Source organism: Scylla paramamosain, chromosome 32 (assembly GCF_035594125.1).
Source record: "Scylla paramamosain isolate STU-SP2022 chromosome 32, ASM3559412v1, whole genome shotgun sequence".
Classification (NCBI taxonomy): domain Eukaryota; kingdom Metazoa; phylum Arthropoda; class Malacostraca; order Decapoda; family Portunidae; genus Scylla; species Scylla paramamosain.
This window is the reverse complement of record NC_087182.1, coordinates 10567508-10587180: the sequence shown is the minus strand read 5'-3', so window position 1 is coordinate 10587180 and position 19673 is coordinate 10567508. Positions and strand designations below refer to the sequence as shown.

The 19673-nt window shown below is 39.5% G+C and overlaps 1 protein-coding gene across 1 annotated transcript in view; it reads right to left on the bottom strand.

Moving 5' to 3' along the window:
• LOC135089176 (FACT complex subunit spt16-like) overlaps positions 1 to 19673 on the bottom strand; it is a 129286-nt gene that overhangs the window by 29894 nt on the left and 79719 nt on the right. The window contains 3 exon segments of the mRNA XM_063984488.1: positions 7302 to 7398; positions 7726 to 7921; positions 15547 to 15652. Of these exon segments, the coding sequence (XP_063840558.1) occupies positions 7302 to 7398; positions 7726 to 7921; positions 15547 to 15652 (399 nt within the window).

The following is a 19673-nucleotide window of genomic DNA, read 5'->3' as shown; positions in this document are numbered from 1 at the left end:
GAAAATGTAAACAAGAGTGTGGTACTGCAAGATGATTCAAATAAGATAAATAGATGGAGTAAATCTTGGCAAATGGAATTCAATTTAAGTAAATGTAAAATAATGGAGTTTGGTAAGAGTAAGAAAAGAATACAATATCATTATGAGATGGATGGTGTGAGGTTAAAGAAGTCAAAAGAGGAAGTGGATTTGGGAGTAACAGTTACTGAAAATTTGACTCCAGACAGACACATTGATAAAATTACTGGAGGCGATGAATTTGTTCAAAGAGTAAAAATGGCATTCTTATATTTGGATGAAGGAATGATAAAAAAGTTGTTGATTTCCATGATAAGACTAAGATTGGAATGTGTGGCATAGGTGTGCTCTCCTCATACAAAGAGGAATATTTTAAAATTAGAAAGAGTACAAAGAGCAGTCACTAAGATGGTTCTGGAGTTGAGCAAGTCAACCTAGGAAAAGATTAAAAATGTTGGAAATTCCTACTCTTGAAAAGAGGAGAGAGAGAGAGAGAGAGAGAGAGAGAGAGAGAGAGAGAGAGAGAGAGAGAGAGAGAGAGAGAGAGAGAGAGAGAGAGAGAGAGAGAGAGAGAGAGAGAGAGAGAGAGAGAGAGAGAGAGAGAGAAATTTAATAAATATCTATAGAATGATAAATGGTATGGAAAATGTGGACAAAAAATGTTTTATAAATTTAGACACACAGAGTACAAGGGGACACAGTAAGCTGAAGAAAGTTAACTGTAGAAGAGACATCAAGAAGTATAGTTTTCCTCATAGAAGTGTGAACAAATGGAATGAACTCGGTGAAGATGTTGTCAATGCCATAACTGTCGATACGTTTAAGACCAAACTGGATAGATATAGAGATGGGATACTGTGAGATTACTCCCTCCCATAAACCACAACTAGGTAAATACACACACACACACACACACACACACACACACACACACACACACACACACACACACACACACACACAAAATGGAAAAATGGAAAAATGAATGGGGAACTCCTGACATTGGTGATAATAAAAATTATTTATGGTGAAAAATAGATGTGACAAGGGAGGGGGTGGAATGATCATTGACTAAAATTTTTTTTTTTATGTAGGAAGGACACTGGCCAAGGGCAACAAAAATCTAACAAAAAAAAATGCCCACAAAAATGCCAGTCCCATAAAAGGGTCAAAGCAGTGGTCAAAAATTGGTGGATAAGTGTCTTGAAACCTCCCTCTTGAAGGAATTCAAGTCATAGGAAGGTGGAAATACAAAAGCAGGCAGGGGGTTCCAGAGTTTACCAGAGAAAGGGATGAATGACTGAGAATACTGGTTAACTCTTGCGTTAGAGGTGGACAGAATAGGGGTGAGAGAAAGAAGTAAGTCTTGTGCAGCGAGGCCATGGAAGGAGAGGAGGCATGCAGTTAGCAAGATCAGAAGAGCAGTTAGCATGAAAATAGCGGTAGAAGACAGCTAGATATGCAACATTGCGGCGGTGAGAGAGAGGCTGAAGACAGTCGGTTAGAGGAGAGGAGTTGATGAGATGAAAAGCTTTTGATTCCACCCTGTCTAGAAGAGCAGTATGAGTGGAACCCGCCCAGACATGTGAAGCATACTCCATACATGGACGGATAAGGCCCTTGTACAGAGTTAGCAGCTGGGGGTGTGAGAAAAACTGGCGGAGACGTCTCAGAACACCTAACTTCATAGAAGCTGTTTTAGCTAGAGATGAGATGTGAAGTTTCAGTTCAGATTATAAGTAAAGGACAGACCGAGGATGTTCAGTGTAGAAGAGGGGGACAGTTGAGTGTCACTGAAGAAGAGGGGATAGTTGTCTGGAAGGTTGTGTCAAGTTGATAGATGGAGGAATTGAGTTTTTGAGGCATTGAACAATACCAAGTTTGCTCTGCCCCTATAAGAAATTTTAGAAAGATCAGAAGTCAGGCGTTCTGTGGCTTCCCTGCGTGATATGTTTACCTCCTGAAGGGTTGGACGTCTATGAAAAGACGTGGAAAAGTGCAGGGTGGTATCATCAGCATAGGAGTGGATAGGACAAGAAGTTTGGTTTAGATCATTAATGAATAATAAGAACAGAGTGGGTGACAGGACAGAACCCTGAGGAACACCACTGTTAATAGATTTAGGAGAAGAACAGTGACCGTCTACCACAGCAGCGATAGAACGGTCAGAAAGGAAACTTGAGATGAAGTTACAGAGAGAAGGATAGAAACTGTAGGAGGGTAGTTTGGAAATCAAAGCTTTGTGCCAGACTCTATCAAAAGCTTTTGATATGTCCAAGGCAACAGCAAAAGTTTCACCAAAATCTCTAAAAGAGGATGACCAAGACTCAGTAAGGAAAGCCAGAAGATCACCAGTAGAGCGGCCTTGACGGAACCCATACTGGCGATCAGATAGAAGGTTGTGAAGTGATAGATGTTTAAGAATTTTCCTGTTGAGGATAGATTCAAAAACTTTAGATAGGCAGGAAATTAAAGTAATAGGACGGTAGTTTGAGGGATTAGAACGGTCACCCTTTTTAGGAACAGGTTGAATGTAGGCAAACTTCCAGCAAGAAGGAAAGGTAGATGTTGACAGACAGAGCTGAAAGAGTTTGACTAGGCAAGGTGCAAGCATGGAGGCACAGTTTTGGAGAACAATAGGAGGGACCTCATCAAGTCCATAAGCCTTCTGAGGGTTTAGGCCAGCGAGGGCATCGAAAACATCATTGCGAAGAATTTTAATATGTGGCATGAAGTAGTCAGAGGGTGGAGGAGAGGGAGGAACAAGCCCAGAATCATCCAAGGTAGAGTTTTTAGCAAAGGTTTGAGCAAAGAGTTCAGCTTTAGAAATAGATGTGATAGCAGTGGTGTCATCTGGTTGAAGTAGAGGAGGGAAAGAAGAAGAAGCAAAGTTATTGGAGATATTTTTGGCTAGATGCCAGAAATCACGAGGGGAGTTAGATCTTGAAAGGTTTTGACATTTTCTGTTAATGAAGGAGCTTTTGGCTAGTTGGAGAACAGACTTGGCATGGTTCCGGGCAGAAATGTAAAGTGCATGAGATTCTGGTGATGGAAGGCTTAAGTACCTTTTGTGGGCCACCTCTCTATCATGTAAAGCACGAGAACAAGCTGTGTTAAACCAAGGTTTAGAAGGTTTAGGACGAGAAAAACCAAGGTTTAGAAGGTTTAGGACGAGAAAAAGAGTGAGGAATGTATGCCTCCATGCCAGACACTATCACCTCTGTTATGCGCTCAGCACACAAAGACGGGTCTCTGACACGGAAGCAGTAGTCATTCCAAGGAAAATCAGCAAAATACCTCCTCAGGTCCCCCCAACTAGTAGAGGCAAAACACCAGAGGCACCTTCGCTTAGGGGGATCCTGAGGAGGGATTGGAGTGATAGGACAAGATAAAGATATGAGATTGTGATCGGAGGAGCCCAACAGAGAAGAAAGGGTCACGTGACAGCATAAGCAGAAGGATTAGAGGTCAGGAAAAGGTCAAGAATGTTGGGCGTATCTCGAACGGAGAAGAAAGGGTGACAGCATAAGCAGAAGGATTAGAGGTCAGGAAAAGGTCAAGAATGTTGGGCGTATCTCCAAGACGGTCAGGAATACGAGTAGGGTGTTGCACCAATTGCTCTAGGTCATGGAGGATAGCAAAGTTGTAGGCTAGTTCACCAGGATGGTCAGTGAAGGGAGAGGAAAGCCAAAGCTGGTGGTGAACATTGAAGTCTCCAAGAATGGAGATCTCTGCAAAAGGGAAGAGGGTCAGAATGTGCTCCACTTTGGAAGTTAAGTCGTCGAAGAATTTCTTACAGTCAGAGGAGTTAGGAGAGAGGTATACAGCACAGATAAATTTAGTATGAGTGACTCTGTAGTCATAGCCAGATGGTGGAAAACTCGGAAGATTCAAGAGTGTGGGCACAAGAGCAGGTTAAGTCATTGCGCACATAAACGCAGCATCCAGCTTTGGATCGAAAATGAGGATAAAGAAAGTAGGAGGGAACAGAAAAGGGGCTACTGTCAGTTGCCTCAGACACCTGAGTTTCAGTGAGGAAAAGAAGATGAGGTTTAGAAGAGGAGAGGTGGTGTTCTACAGATTGAAAATTAGATCTTAGACCGCGAATGTTGCAGAAGTTAATGAAGAAAAAGTTGAGGGGGGTGTCAAGACACTTAGGGTTGTCGACAGAAAGGACGGAGAAAGGTGGAGAAGAAAGAGAAGGTAGTAAAAAGTGAAGACAAGTCTAAAATTCTACAAGTGATGATTAAAAGTGGAAATGGAAGGATAATGAATTATGTAGGAGTGTATGAGCCACCTATGACCAATGCTTGGTGAAAAGAAGAGCACGAAGAGATGTTGGTAGATATTTTAAAAGGTCTTGAAAAGATAGTGATGGAAAGTAGTGATATAGTTATTGTTGGTTATTTTAATTGTAAGGAGATAAATTGGGAGACATTGACAACTAACTGAAGTGAGAACTCATGGAGTAATAGACTTATTAAACTGGGCGGTGGAAACCTTGATGATTCAGTGGGTTGATTGTGATACCAGATTTAGTGGAATTGATAAACCATCAAGATTTGATTTAGTGTTTACCAAGGCCATGAAAATTATTGAAACTATACACTATGATAGCCCTCTAGGTAAAAGTGATCATGTGTTAATGGAATTTAATTCGAAAAATGAAAATGTAATCATTGATGAAAATTATAAGGTGAAAAGATTTAAATATAGTAAACCTGACTTTGAAAAATTAAGAAAGTACTTTGTTGCTGTGGACAGGAAAGACTGAAGATGCAGATGATGTTCTACAAAAATGGGATGAATTTATAAGGATATATAATTCTGTTGTGGATAAATTTGTACCTAGAGGAGCATGATGTAGAAAGGATAAAAAAAATGGTTCAATAGAAAATGCAGAGGTTAGAAATTGTATGTTAAATGCTTGGAACAGATGGAAGAGGAAAACTGAGAGCAGATGGGAGGAATATATTGATGCTAGAAACAAATACATTGGGATAACAAGAATGGAGAGAAGAAACCATGAAAGAGATATAACAGATAAGTGTATAAATGAACCCAAACTATTCTTTAGACATATTAATGGAAAGATGAAGACGGAAGGTGTATCAAGTTTGAAAGTTGAAGGAAAAATCTATGAGAATGCACAAGTCATGGCGGAGGTTATGAACAATAGTTTCAGATTGGTATTTACTGTGGAATGGGAGTTTGATGCTGGAAGGGATAAGTTGGTGAGGAATATACTAAGTACAGTCCCAGTAAGTTATGAGGAAATAGTCAAGATGATCAAAGAACTTGATGTAAATAAAGTATCATACTGGATATTGAAGGAATGTAGAGAAGAACTGGTTGATAAAATTCACAGTCTAGTGGTGACTTCACTATCACAAGGAAGAGTAACAAAAGATTAGAAGAGAGCAAATATTACACCAATATTCAAAGGAGGAAATAAGAAAAATCCACTAAATTATAGACCATGACTAGTGTTGTAGGAAAACTATGAGAAAGAACAATAAAGGAAAGATGGATGGAACCCTTGGAAAGAGATAAAGTTTTGGTAAATTGTCAATTTGGATTTAGGAGGGGAAAATCATGCTCCATGAACTTATTGTCCTTTTATTCAAGAGTAGTCGATATTGTGCCGGAGAGACGGATGGTGTCTACTCAGATTTGAAGAAAGCGCTTGACAAAGTACCACACCAAAGATTGCTATGGAAGATAAAAAAAAAAATATGGAAAAATTGGAGGATGACTGCTGGAGTGGATGGAATATTATCTGGATGACAGAGAGATGAGAACAGTAATACAAGACCAAAATTCATCTTGGCTGAAAGTTACTAGTGATATCCCACAAGGGTCAGTGTTGGGACCAATAATGTTTGTAATATATGTGAATGTTGGGACCAATAATGTTTGTAATATATGTGAATGACATAAATGAAGTAATAGATAGTTATATGAACTTATTTGCAGATGATGCTAAGCTGATGAGAAGGGTAGAAAATGTGAATGACTGTATGGTGTTGCAAGATGATTTAAACAAGATAAATTGATGTAGTAAATCTTAGCAAATGAAATTCAATTTAAGTAAATGTAAAGTAATGAAGTTTGGTAAGAGTAAGAAAAGGATACAATATCATTATGAGATGGATGGTGTGAAGTTTAAGAAATCAAAAGAGCAAGTGGAGTTGGGAGTAACAGTTACAGAAAATTTGACTCCGGACAGAACATTGATAAAATTACTGGAGAGACGACGAATTTATTAAAAAGAGTAAGAATGGCATTCTCATATTTGGATGAAGGAATGATAAAAAAAAGTTGTTAATTTCCATGAAAAGACTAAGATTGGAATATGCAGCAGTGGTGTGGTCTCCACATACAAAGAGGAATATTATAAAATTAGAAAGAGTACGAAGAGTAATCACTAAGATGGTTCCAGAGTTGATTAAGTCAACCTGTGAAGAGAGATTAAGAATGTTGGAAACTCCTACCCTTGAAAATAGGAAGAAGGGGATTTAATAAACATCTATAGAATGATAAATGGCATGGAAAATGTGGACAAAGAATGTTTTATAAATTTAGACACACATAGTACAAGGGATCACAGTAAGAAGTTGAAGAAAGTTAACTGTATAAGAGATATCAAGAAGTAGTTTTCCTCAGGAGGAAGGGGATTTAATAAACATCTATAGAATGATAAATGGCATGGAAAATGTGGACAAAGAATGTTTTATAAATTTAGACACACATAGTACAAGGGATCACAGTAAGAAGTTGAAGAAAGTTAACTGTATAAGAGATATCAAGAAGTAGTTTTCCTCATAGAAGTGTTAACAAATGGAATGAACTCAGTGAAGATGTTGTCAGTGCCATAACTGTCCATGCTTCTAGGACCAAACTGGATAGATATAGAGATGGGATACTGTGAGATTACTCCCCTTCCATAAACCACAACTAGGTAAATACAACTATGTAAATATACACACACACACACACACACACACAGAGAGAGAGAGAGAGAGAGAGAGAGAGAGAGAGAGAGAGAGAGAGAGAGAGAGAGAGAGAGAGAGAGAGAGAGAGAGAGAGAGAGAGAGAGAGAGAGAGAGAGAGAGAGAGAGAGAGAGAGAGAGAGAGAGAGAGAGAATAAGGGAAGAAGGAAAGAGAGCCAAAAGGAGGAAAGAGTACAATGAGGAGGGAAATAATGTAGGAATGAGGGAGAGAAAATGGAGGAAAAGAGATCAATTAGAGAAACAATTATACATGTACAACAATAATCCAACCTGTTCAAAGAAGCCATCGGGGTCATCAATAATAGTCTTCATCACCTTTGTCCAGTTGAGGGACTGTACACCTTCTGAGTATCGGATGTCACATGAACTGCAGCCCAAAAACAGGCATAAGTAATAATATATAATAAAAAAGAAGTTTGTACTGGTGCTAACAAATGTCTGTGATATAACATGACTATTGGGATCACTGATCACAAAGATCACATTCATTATATAACCTATAGCAATATGACAGGGTTATAAAATTGTACATTCAGCAACAGTAAAAAACAAACTTCTATGGAATGCATACTCCAGTGTAGTTTTTCTCTCTACTAGTGATTATTATATCAAAAGGTTTTTAGTTAATTTGATCCAATAAAAAAAAAGTTATACAACAATGGAAGGGATGTTCTCACACCCACAAACCACCTACTTGAGCCATTCCTTGACATGATCCAACATTTGCATGGGAATGGCATTAATCATAGAAGTCTTCCTTGAGTAATCCTTGAACACAAACACCATGTCAAAGTTCTTGAGGTGGAACTGCACACGCTCAAAATGAACCAACTCCACCTCATCCAGCACAATGACATATGGCGGCCACTCAGTAAGATTCACCACACAGCCTGGAAATATCATTATTTACTGTGATATCTGGACCTCATCACAACTTAACAAAAATCATTACTGCTACAATCAAGTGCCATGGATTGAAAATGGAATTTCCTACCTTAGTTACTAATGTCAAAGTACAGTATCCAAGGAGAGAGAGAGAGAGAGAGAGAGAGAGAGAGAGAGAGAGAGAGAGAGAGAGAGAGAGAGAGAGAGAGAGAGAGAGAGAGAGAGAGAGAGAGAGAGAGAGAGAGAGAGAGAGAGAGAGAGAGAGAGAGAGAGAGAGAGAGAGAGAGAGAGAGAGAGAGAGAGAAAGCTACTCCGCAATCTTTTCCTTGTCATAGGCTACTGTGCTGTAGCACTCAGTTTTGGCAGTTATACCTCACCAAGTTATAGAACTGCCAATTATGTATTTTGCAATATCACTTCAATGGGCTCCACATTATCAGAGTGAGAGGATGTGTTTTCAGAGCATCTGCCCTTACTTTTGATCTAATTATGGATTTGCCACTATTTAAGGCCACATTTTTTCAATTCATGCCTGATGATGGCTCCAGGCAAGATGATTCATGCCAAGAAGGCCCATATCATCAGGTTAAGGGAGGCAAACCTAACTGTAAAAGAAATAAGTGAGCAGGCAGGGTGTAGCATGTTACCTCTTTTTATTGTTCAAATGTGTTCAAGGTCATGGTCTGCCCCCTCAAAAAACTGAATCTGGGTGCCCTCGCAAAACTTCAAAGGCCACAGCTTACAAAATGTGAGATGTTGAAAAACTTACACATTATAGCTTGACAGTTAAAGCGGGCTCATCATAACCTCCTAAGAGATGATGCCATTTACACTATTCAGAAGCACCTAGAGCTTCCACTATGCTCTGCCACTAGAGCACCCCCTCCTAACTTGCAGGCTGTGCTAGGCTTGTCTGGATTTTGCCATCCATCACAAGCATTGGACTGCAAAGGACTGGCATAGGGTGATGTTCAATAATGAATCATCATTCCAGTGTGGTTCCAAGCAAAACCGGAAGATTCGTTGTCTATCAAACATCAGCCCCCAAAATGCTGGGTACCTCCATACCACAGTGAAACATCCTTTTACCATCATGATCTGGGGTGTCTTTTGTGGAATAATGGGCAGGGATGGGCTGTATGTGCTGCCCACTAATAGAAATATGAATGTTGACTGCTTTATTAAAGTTCTAGAGAAGCACCTTCATATATTTGACCTGCACCACTGGGAGTTTTTCCAGCATGACAAAACATCATGCCACAGAACCAAAGAGGACAAAATGGCTTAAGGACCATAAAATCATCATCAAGGGGCCAGGAAACTTGCTAGAACTGAACCCAATAGAAAATATAAGGAAAGATGAAACGGCAGCTAGAAAATTAAAATACCTCATCAGTGCCACGCCTTGTCAACCCCATCAATAACCTGTGGATCCTGGGAGCACCACTGCAGACTTGCACTAACCTAACTGATTCCATGCTAGACAGGATCAAGATGGTCATAAAAACTCATGAAGGAAATATAAAATAGCAAATACAAGTAAAGTCTCACAATCCAGTTTTATCATACCTTTCAAGTCCATGCCACCAATATCTATTTTTTTCTGTGGTTAATGTACACAAGTTAAATATCCCTTAAACTGACAAACACTGTGATTTTTGGTTCCAGTAACTTTTCTTACCAATGTTGGTGAAAAATCAGGATTCACCTCTGCCAATAGCAACACTTAAGGCGTTGTAAAACTAGCATATTTTCCGTCAACTTTTCTTATCAACTCCAGTTTCCATCAACTTTTACCTCAATCTGCTGTTTTTGTCCATCTGCATTATCAAACAGAAATCTTCACATAGGAGGATTATCCACTGTTTATAATATAAAGATATACTAGGTAAACCTTATTGTTTAAAAAGATAACATTTAATTAAATAGATTTTAAATAAAGAAAGCATAAATTTGCTTAATTTCATGTGTTACATTTAACTTGTGGATATAAACAGCAAACAGTTGCTCACTTGGTTCAATAGATGTTAACACTTTTGAAAGGTCTCTGTTTCTCTATTCCTGCATGCTAGATACATTTTAACTTGTTTAGAGAGAGAGAGAGAGAGAGAGAGAGAGAGAGAGAGAGAGAGAGAGAGAGAGAGAGAGAGAGAGAGAGAGAGAGAGAGAGAGAGAGAGAGAGAGAGAGAGAGAGAGAGAGAGAGAGAGAGAGAGAGAGAGAGAGAGAGAGAGAGAGAGACTGACTGGGCCTACACCAAAATTTGTAATACCATGGATATCAAACAGTTTGGAAATATTAAAGCCATCTCCACCTCCCATTACCTGACCAGCTTCCTTGAATTCATCCACAGCCACCTGGACAAGCAAAACACCTCTCTAGCTATTGCTTTTGTGGACTTCAAAAAAGCCTTTGATCTGGTTGATCACACTGTTGTCATCAGCAAGGCAATAAGTCTAGGTCTCCCTCCTAACCTGGTAGCGTGGTTAGCTGACTTCCTCACAGGGAGGCGTCAGGCCGTTCACTATCAGGGCTCTGTCTCTAATTTCCAACAGCTGACATGTGGGGTCCCCCAGGGGACCAAGATGGGTCCACTATGCTTCCTCCTCCTCATTAATGATGCCCTCACTGACACCCCCATCTGACCCCCATTGTTGGAAGTATGTGGACAACTGCACTGTGGGTGTCCCAGTCTCCAACAAGAACCCGGACTACTCGCCACTGCAAGCAATTCTGGAGCAACTGCAGACGTGGACAGAGAAGAGCAGGATGACCATCAATCACAGCAAAACTGTGGTGATGCATTTCTGTACCTCCTATGTACCAGTGCCCCCTCCCCACCTCACAGTGGGCCCTCACACCCTCCAGGTAGTCCGATGTGCCAAGCTTCTAGGAGTCATAGTGGACGACCAGCTGACCTGGAAGCGGCATGTCGCCAGCACTGTAAGATCCGCTACCTACAGGCTGTACCTGCTGCGCAGACTCAGGTCGCTGGGGACGCCGACAGATGAGTTAATGGGGGTGTACCTCACCTTCATCCTCCCAAAACTCATGTATGCCTCCCCAGCATGGTCCTCCTCCCTCACACACACTCAACAACTACAGCTGGAGAGGGTGCAGAAAAGGGCGTGCAGGGTCATCCTTGGCCCTGCCTACACCACCTAAGATGAAGCCCTGACCACTCTGAGTCTGTCCAGACTATCCACTAGGCACTGAGAGGCTCTAGAAAAGTTTGCAAGGGGACTGCTGCATCATCCACATCTCAGACACATGCTGCTGCCTGACGTGCCTTGCCCGGTCTGTGCCACCAGACACCACAACAAGATAATGTCCCTAAAGGCGCTGCGCACGGACCGGTACAGACTCAGCGCGATTCCCACCATGGTGCGAGCCTTCAATCAATAGTATTTCCCTTCTAGATTAGACTTAGCTTTAGGATTAATGTTAAGTATTTTCCCACCCCCTCTGTACATTTTCAGTTTGTTAACTGCCTGAATAATAAACCGTATATCATCATTATTATTATTATTACCATTACACACACACACACACACACACACACACACACACACACACACACACACACACACACACACACACACACACACACACTGCCTGTTTTGCAATGAGTGGCAAAGTGTGATAGAGAACATGACTGGGAAACATTAGACAGTAGTGTACAGAAATACATAACCCACAGAGTGTGGCAGCATCCTTACTTGCCCAATGTGGTAATACTACAACAGAAATGCACAACTGGCAACTCATACTAGCAGGCCACGGGCCCCAGACACTGCAGCCAGCCTGGGAGCCCAATTCTCCGCAAGTGCCAGGAACCATGTTTGTTTACTGTCAATAAAAGTGCAGACAAACGGCTGTGTGTGTTATGACAGAGCATGCTAAAAAAATTGTCGATTTTCAGGAAGTTAATGAAAAAAGTTGATGCAAAATGTGGTGTGATGGCACCTTTAGTGATGATTACCATGATACCTGTCACTATTTGTAAAAGTGTTTGCAAAAGACAGTTGGTGAACAACAGGAACTGCTAGCAACTGCTAACAATAATGTTTGCAATTAGGAACTATTTGCCACTCTTTTACCATTATATAAAAATGTTTGTGACCTTTTGCCAGGGTTGGAAAAAACACAGATCTAAAAAAAACATAATTTTTGAGGGGTTTATTATTTTTTTTATTGGGTTTTATTTATTTTTTGTTTATTCTTCATATTTATATGTAAATCAGTTTAAGTAAACAATTAAAAAGTAATCTAGAGTGAAACAAAATGTTTGAAGCTTTTCTTTTCATATAGGAGGGGCATTGCCTCCCCCTCCCCCCAAACAAAAAAGCCCTGAGGTGCTGGTCCCCAAAGAAAGTCAAAAGTGGTCGTCAAAAATTAAAGGATAACTATCTTGAAACCTCTCTCTTGAAAGAGTTCAAGTCATAGGAAGAAGGAAATACAAAAAAAGGAAAGGAGTTTACCAGAGAAGGGGATGAATTATTGGGAATAGTGGTTAACTCTCATATTAGAGAGGTGGATGGAATAGGGGTAAGAGAAAGGAAAAAGTCTTGTGCAGCAAGGCTATGGGAAGAGGGGAGACATGCAATTAGCAAGTTCAGAAGAGCTGTTAGCATGAAAATAGTGGTAGAAGATAACAAAAGATGAAACATTGCAAAGATGAGAGATGAGCTGAAGACAGTTAGTTACTTAGAGGAGAAGAGTTGATGAGATGAAATGCTTTTGATTCTACCCTGTCTAAAAAAGAGTGGTATGAGTGGAACCACTGCCATACACTTCATAGAAGCTGTTTTAGCTAGAGATGAGATGTGAAATTTCCAGTTTTGAACATAAGTAAGGGAGAGACTGAGGATGTTAAGTGTGGAAGAGGGGGACAGTTGAGTGTCACTGAAGAAGAAAGGATAGTTGTCTGGAAGGTTGTGTCGAGTTGATAGATGAAGGAATTGAGTTTTTTGAGACAATGAACAATACTAAGTTTGGTCTGCCCAAATCAGAAATTTTAGAGAGATCAGAAGTCAAGCATTCTGTGGCTTCCCTGCGAGAAATGTTTACTTCCTGAAGGGCTGGACATCTACGAAAAAATATGGAAAAGTGCAGGGTGATATCATAAGCATAGGAGAGGATAGAAGTTTGGTTTAGAAGATCACTGATGATTAATAAGAAAAGAGTGGGTGACAGGACAGAACCCTGAGTAACACCACTGTTAATAGATTTAGAAAGAAGAACAGTGACTGTCTACCACAGCAGCAATAGAATGGTCAGAAAGGAAACTTGAGATGAGTGATTGTCTACCACAGCAGCAACAGAATGGTCAGAAAGGGAACTTGAGATGAAATTACAGAGAGGAAGATAGAAGCTGTAGGAAAGTAATTTGGAAATCAAAGCTTTGTGCCAGACTCCATTGAAACCTTTTGATATGCCTAAGCCAACTGCAAAAATTTCACCAAAATCCCTAAAGAGAGGATGACCAAAACTCAATACGGAAAGCCAAAAGATCAACAGTAGAGCGGCCTTGATGGAACCCATACTGGAGATCAAATACAAGGTTGTGAAGGGATAGATGTTCAAGAATCTTTCTGTTGAGGATAGATTCAAAACTTTAGATAGGTAAGAAATCAAAGCATTAGGATGATAGTTTGAGGGATTAGAACGGTCACCCTTTTTAAGAACAGGCTTAATGTTGGGAAACTTCAAGCAAGAATTAAAGGTAGATGTTGATAGACAGAATTGAAAGAGTTTGACAAGGCAAGGTGCAAGCACGGAGGCATAGTTTTGGAGAACAATAGAAAGAACTCCATCAGGTCCATAAGTTTTAAGGGTTCAGGTCAATGATGACATGGAAAGCATTACTGCGAAGGATTTTAATGGGTAGCATAAAGTAGTTGGCGGGTGAAGAATAGGGAGGGACAAGCCTTACATCATCCAAGAGTTTTTAGCAAAGGTTTGAGCAAAGGGTTCAGCTTTAGAAATAGATGAGATGGCAGTGGTTCCATCATGTTGAAACAAAGGAGAGAAAGATGAAGAAGCAAAATTATTAGAGATGCTTTTTTGCTAGGTGCTGGAAATCACGTGGGAAGTTAAATCTTGAAAGATTTTGATACATCCTATTAATGAAGAACAGACACTTGTTTAAGTCAAGCTGACACAGGTTGGTCCAGTTGGACAAAGCCTGTGTTAACCTGTATTGTACAGGAAATTAATGGGTCAGGCTTGGCTACTTTTACATTTTTTTTATGTATATGTACATGTATAGGATATAGAACAAAACTTTGATATGTAAAATAAAGGGGGGAGAGAGAGAGAGAGAGAGAGAGAGAGAGAGAGAGAGAGAGAGAGAGAGAGAGAGAGAGAGAGAGAGAGAGAGAGAGAGAGAGAGAGAGAGAGAGAGAGAGAGAGAGAGAGAGAGAGAGAGAGAGAGAGAGAGAGAGAGGCTTTTTTTTTAATATTTTTTTGGGGTGAGTTTTTATTTTAATGCTGATCCTGCCTTTTGCCAACTCTAGGTAAACTACCAGGAGAATGTCAGACAAATCTTGGAACTGAACTAACAATTAGTGGACATAACCCTATGAAAAGGATAGGCAAACCCCCAGCATTCTGGTTTCTCTTGACCACTGTCAAAGAGAGCTCAGAAGAGTTACTTGTACATAGAAGCCATGTAGAAGACAGAGGATAGATTTCCAGAATATAGAAATAAATTTCTGTCAGGAAGTCAAATGTGCTGCTACCATTGAGGAAGGATTACTTTGGCTGCATTCACTACTTGAAGAACCAAAAAGAACTTTAGCAACACATTACAATTGTTTGCACACTTACAACTGTCTTGCAACAATTTGCTACCATCAGCATTTGCCACTCTGTGAGATACTAGCTTTCTAAGCTGGAATGACATTCACCATGGTTGTTATGGTTTAAATAGTTTAAATCACCAGGTTACAGCCAATTTTAATCAGAGTAAAATGTAACAACTTAAATCAGAATTTTTACTAATCAACTCATTTATTTCATATTCCACTTACACAATGTCAAAAGTTAATCTAACTTTCTCTATAGAACTTTTTGTATGCTCTGCCCCTGTAATGGTCTTACTAATACAAATGTTATATTACAGCCAATCAATACTTTCACTGTTACATATTCTAAATTTACTCATGATGGAAATCAGTTTTTTTCTATCAAACCATGTTTTTCCATGGGAGAAGGGCACCCCAAAGAGAGAGAGTTATGAAAAATGTGAAATCCTTCTCACTTTTTGCATGGTGGCAGTATTTTACTAAGTGAATAAAAAATGTGATTTATGTTCCTGAATAGTTATTTGTGGCTGTTGGATCAATAATATCTTTCCCAGTTTTTCTTTTGTGTTTATTTTGTATGTCATGGAGGCTGGTCATGGGCATACAAAAAAAAAATTAAACATATCTGTTTACTTTGTAAATATTTACCCCCCCCTCTCTCTCTCTCTCTCTCTCTCTCTCTCTCTCTCTCTCTCTCTCTCTCTCTCTCTATATATATATATGTGATTATACAAAAAAATAAATTGCCATTTCTAAGTCTTTTTTCACACTTGGCTTTCACACACAAAAATATTCTCTAAGGGCTTTGCTGAAGGTAACTTACCTGATGTGGGCTGGAGGAGAACAGTGGAACGGTAAGGAGCTCCAGGGAAACCAAGCTCACGGAATGGTGTGTCAAACTCAACTTGGTGTTTGGTCATAGTCTCCACCTGATTGAGGCAATATCAGATATGAGAAGCTTTCAATAATCTAGACAAATTCATTCTTTTCTGGCACCCATTTCCTGAAATTTCATGAAGGTGATAAGCACAATTCATTTCCATTTATTCCTGCTCATCCACTTTTGCACTTAGTCTTCTTAAACTCCCATTCTCTCTCCTACATGTATTTCAACTCTGTACTAATGCTTTATAGTAAGGCTTACATCTCACAAACACAGCATTTACTCCAGTTGTGTATATACTCTTATTTCCTTTCACCTCCTCCTATTCATTCTACATGACCAAATAATTCCCTCAAAAGTTAGTATGAACAATATCATTATAAAATACAAATATGGTGAACATGAAAATAAAAAGAATACAAGAATTCATTGTACCTTTTACAAATCACCCCAAAACTATTACACAAATTCAGTACACATTAAATTTTCATCTAATCCCTCTTAAACAACTTCACATATACACTCCTTTCACACATATTAACCCGTTATACATTTGTGGTAAAACTGAATTTCTCACAGATGGTTCCTTTCTTGCTTGTAATGTATTTCATATCCACCTCCATAAAAAAGATACATGCATCCAGAAAATACCTTTGATCAAATGCAATTAGTTAGAAAATCTACAGACCTGCATTGAAATTTTCTGTAAAAATACGATGAATTTAACTAATGGATCTATAGAATACCATTTTCATCCAGTTACAGCACATGCAGATAATGTTACAGATACCAACATAGTTTTTCATAGTTTTCATGCATCAAAAAATGCTGTAATAATGAAGAAATGAAAAGTCTTCAACACTCAGTTAGGGCCAGTTCACACTAGTACACTTTTGTGTATTCCACACCTGGTCTCCATTTCTACTATGACATCACTACCATCCACTTATATGTGAAATGGGCTCTGCTGGTGTCTGCCACCAGCACTGACCTTGAGTCATATGCAGAAGAGATGAATCCGAGTCAACTCTGTGCATGTATGCAGAAGTGGTGTTGTACATAACTTTTTTGTTGAGTATTCCAGTAAAGTAGCAATTTGGGTGAAGCACAATTGTAATTCTAGAGGTTGTAATAATTGTAAATTATGTTGTGTATTTGTGTGTGTGCATGTGATGTTAAGAGAAAGCAAAAAAGCAAACAAAACATGCATTAAAAAAAACCCACCCAAAAAAAACACACCCTTGGAGGGCTTATGGACTTGATGGGGTCCCTCCTATTGTTCTCCAAAACTGTGCCTCCATGCTTCCACCTTGCTTTGTCAAACTCTTCCTACTCTGTCTATCAACATGTACCTTTCCTTCTTGCTGGAAGTTTGCCTAAATTCACCCTATTCCTGAAAAGAGTGACCATTCTACTTCCTCAAATTGCAGTTCTATTGCTTTAATTTCCTGCCTCTCTAAAGTTTTGAATCTATCCTCAACAGGAAGATTCTTAAATATCTATCATTCTACAATCTTCTATCTGATCATCAGTATGGGTTTTCTGTCAAGGTTACTCTACTGGTGATCGTTTTGGCTTTCCTTACTGAGTCCTGGCCATCCTCTTTTAAGGATTTTGGTGAAACTTTTGCTGTTGCCTTACACATATCAAAAGCTTTTAATAGAGTCTGGCACCAAGGTTTGATCTCAAAACTACATTCCCATTGTTTCTATCCTTCTCTCTGTAACCTCACCTAGTTTCCTTTCTGACCATTCTTTTGCTGTTGTGGTAAACAGTCACTGTTCTTTTAAATCTATTAACAGTGGTGTTCCTCAGGGTTCTATCACGTCACCTACTCTGTTCCTATTATTCACCAATGATCTTCCAAACCAAACTTCTTGTCCTGTCACTCCTATGCTAATGATACCACCCTGCACTCTCTCATGTCTTTTCATAGACGTCCAACCCTTCAGGAAGGAAACATTTCTCACAGGGAAGCCATTGAATGCCTGACTTCTGATCTCTCTTAAATTTCTGATTGGGGCACAGCAAAATTAATATTGTTCGATACCTCAAAAACTCAATTCCTCCATCTATCAACTCAACACAACCTTCCACACAACTATCCCCTCTTCTTCAATTACACTCAACTTTCTCCCTCTTCTACACTGAATGTCCTCAGTCTCTCCTTTACTTATAATCTAAACTGGAAACCTCACATCTCATCTCTAGCTGAAACAGCTTTTGTGAAGTCAGGCATTTTGAGACGTCTCCATCAGTTTTTTTTCACCCCCACCCCCAGCTGCTAACTTTGTACAGGGGCCTTATCCATCCATGTATGGAGTATGCTTCACATGAAAGGGGGTTCCACTCATATTGCTCTTTTAGACAGGGTGGAATCAAAAGCTTTTCATCTTATCAACTTCTCTCCTCTAACTGACTGTCTTCAGCCTCTCTCTCTAATCACCACAATTTTGCATCTCTTGCTATCTTCTACTGCTATTTTCATGCCAACTGCTTTTCTGATCTTGCTAACTGCATGCCTACCCTCCTCTCACAGCCTCACTACACAAGACTTTTTTCTTTCTTTCACTCCTATTCTGTCCACCTCTCTAATGCAAAAGTTAACCAGTATTCTATCATTAATCCCTTTTTCTGGTAAACTCTGGAACTCCCTGCATGTTTCTGTATTTCTACCTTCTTATGATTTGAAATCTTTCAAGAGGGAGGTCTCAAGACACTTATCCTGTAGTCTCTGACTACCACTTTCAACTCTGTTCGGGGACTGGCATCTCAGTGGGCTTTTTGTTTTGGCTGGTGCCCCTCCTAAAAAACACTCTGGATTACTTTTTAATTGCTTATTTAAACTGATTTACATATAAACATGAGAAATAAACAAAAAATAAATAACCTCCCAAAATATAAAAATAAAAATAAAAATAATAAATCCCAAGAAAAGCAGTGGTTGGGTAAAGAAAAAAACTTTTTCCTTTTTTCTCCTTCTCTCTTGACTTTCCTCTTCATCAGCAGCAAATCCAATGGCAGCAAGCTGGAGAAACTCCTCTTCTTCATCATATCAGATCTGCGAGGGCTCCATGTCTATTTTTCATAAAGTGCAAACGAATGTCGGAAGGCCAAAAAGTGGATATCCCAACTCATCTGCTCCTCAAGCTCCACCGCTTTGTGATGTCATAGTTGAAGTGGAGACCAAGTGTGAAATTCGCAAAAATGTACTAGTGTGAACCAGCCTAAAAGAGCCTCCAACTCTCCCAATCCAGATTTTTCCCTCTTGCTTGTCTGAGTGCTTGGCCTCTACTAACACTGCCATATGCATATGTATACTCCTTCCCATCTTCCAAGAGGCTTTACTTTTCTAATAGCATCTTCAACTTCCCTTACATATTTTTTATGAACTCTTCACTTTTCATTCAATCAATATAATTATACTCATTCCACCACTCCACAATTTACATCACTTATAAAGATGTTTATATTACATCATTCTTACAAACTTACACTGCTCTCACCTTCCCCTCTTGTATATCCCACCTCAGGTAACTCATTTCCACAGCACATACTCTCAACTGTTGTGTCCAGTTCCAATCCAGATGCATTTCTCACTTACAGGACTCTTGCAAGAGATCCTATGAGCACCTCATCTTCCACATCCCTCTTTCTCATCTCTCCAACCACCTCATCATGTTAACTAAGTACTGTTTCCAAATACTTAAATTCACTCAACTCCTCCATCTTCTCTCCTCCCATAAACACTTCACAACTTCCTACAGTTGACACATTCACCCTATAATGGATCATAAAGTCATTCACCTCATTTCTCTCCTCTCAAACACCATCACCTTCTAACCTTACTTATCCCAGCATTTATCTTCAGTTCCCATCTCACACACACCCTATGGAAATGATCCACCATTCTTGGAAATGTACTTTCACTCTCTGCTAGTAAGACAATTTCATCAGCAAAAAGATCTGCTATTAATTTTTTTCAGCCTTACACCATTTCCCTACTTTAGCTTCCATCTTCCTCATACAGCCATCCATGAATATATATCAAATAACTACAAAGACAT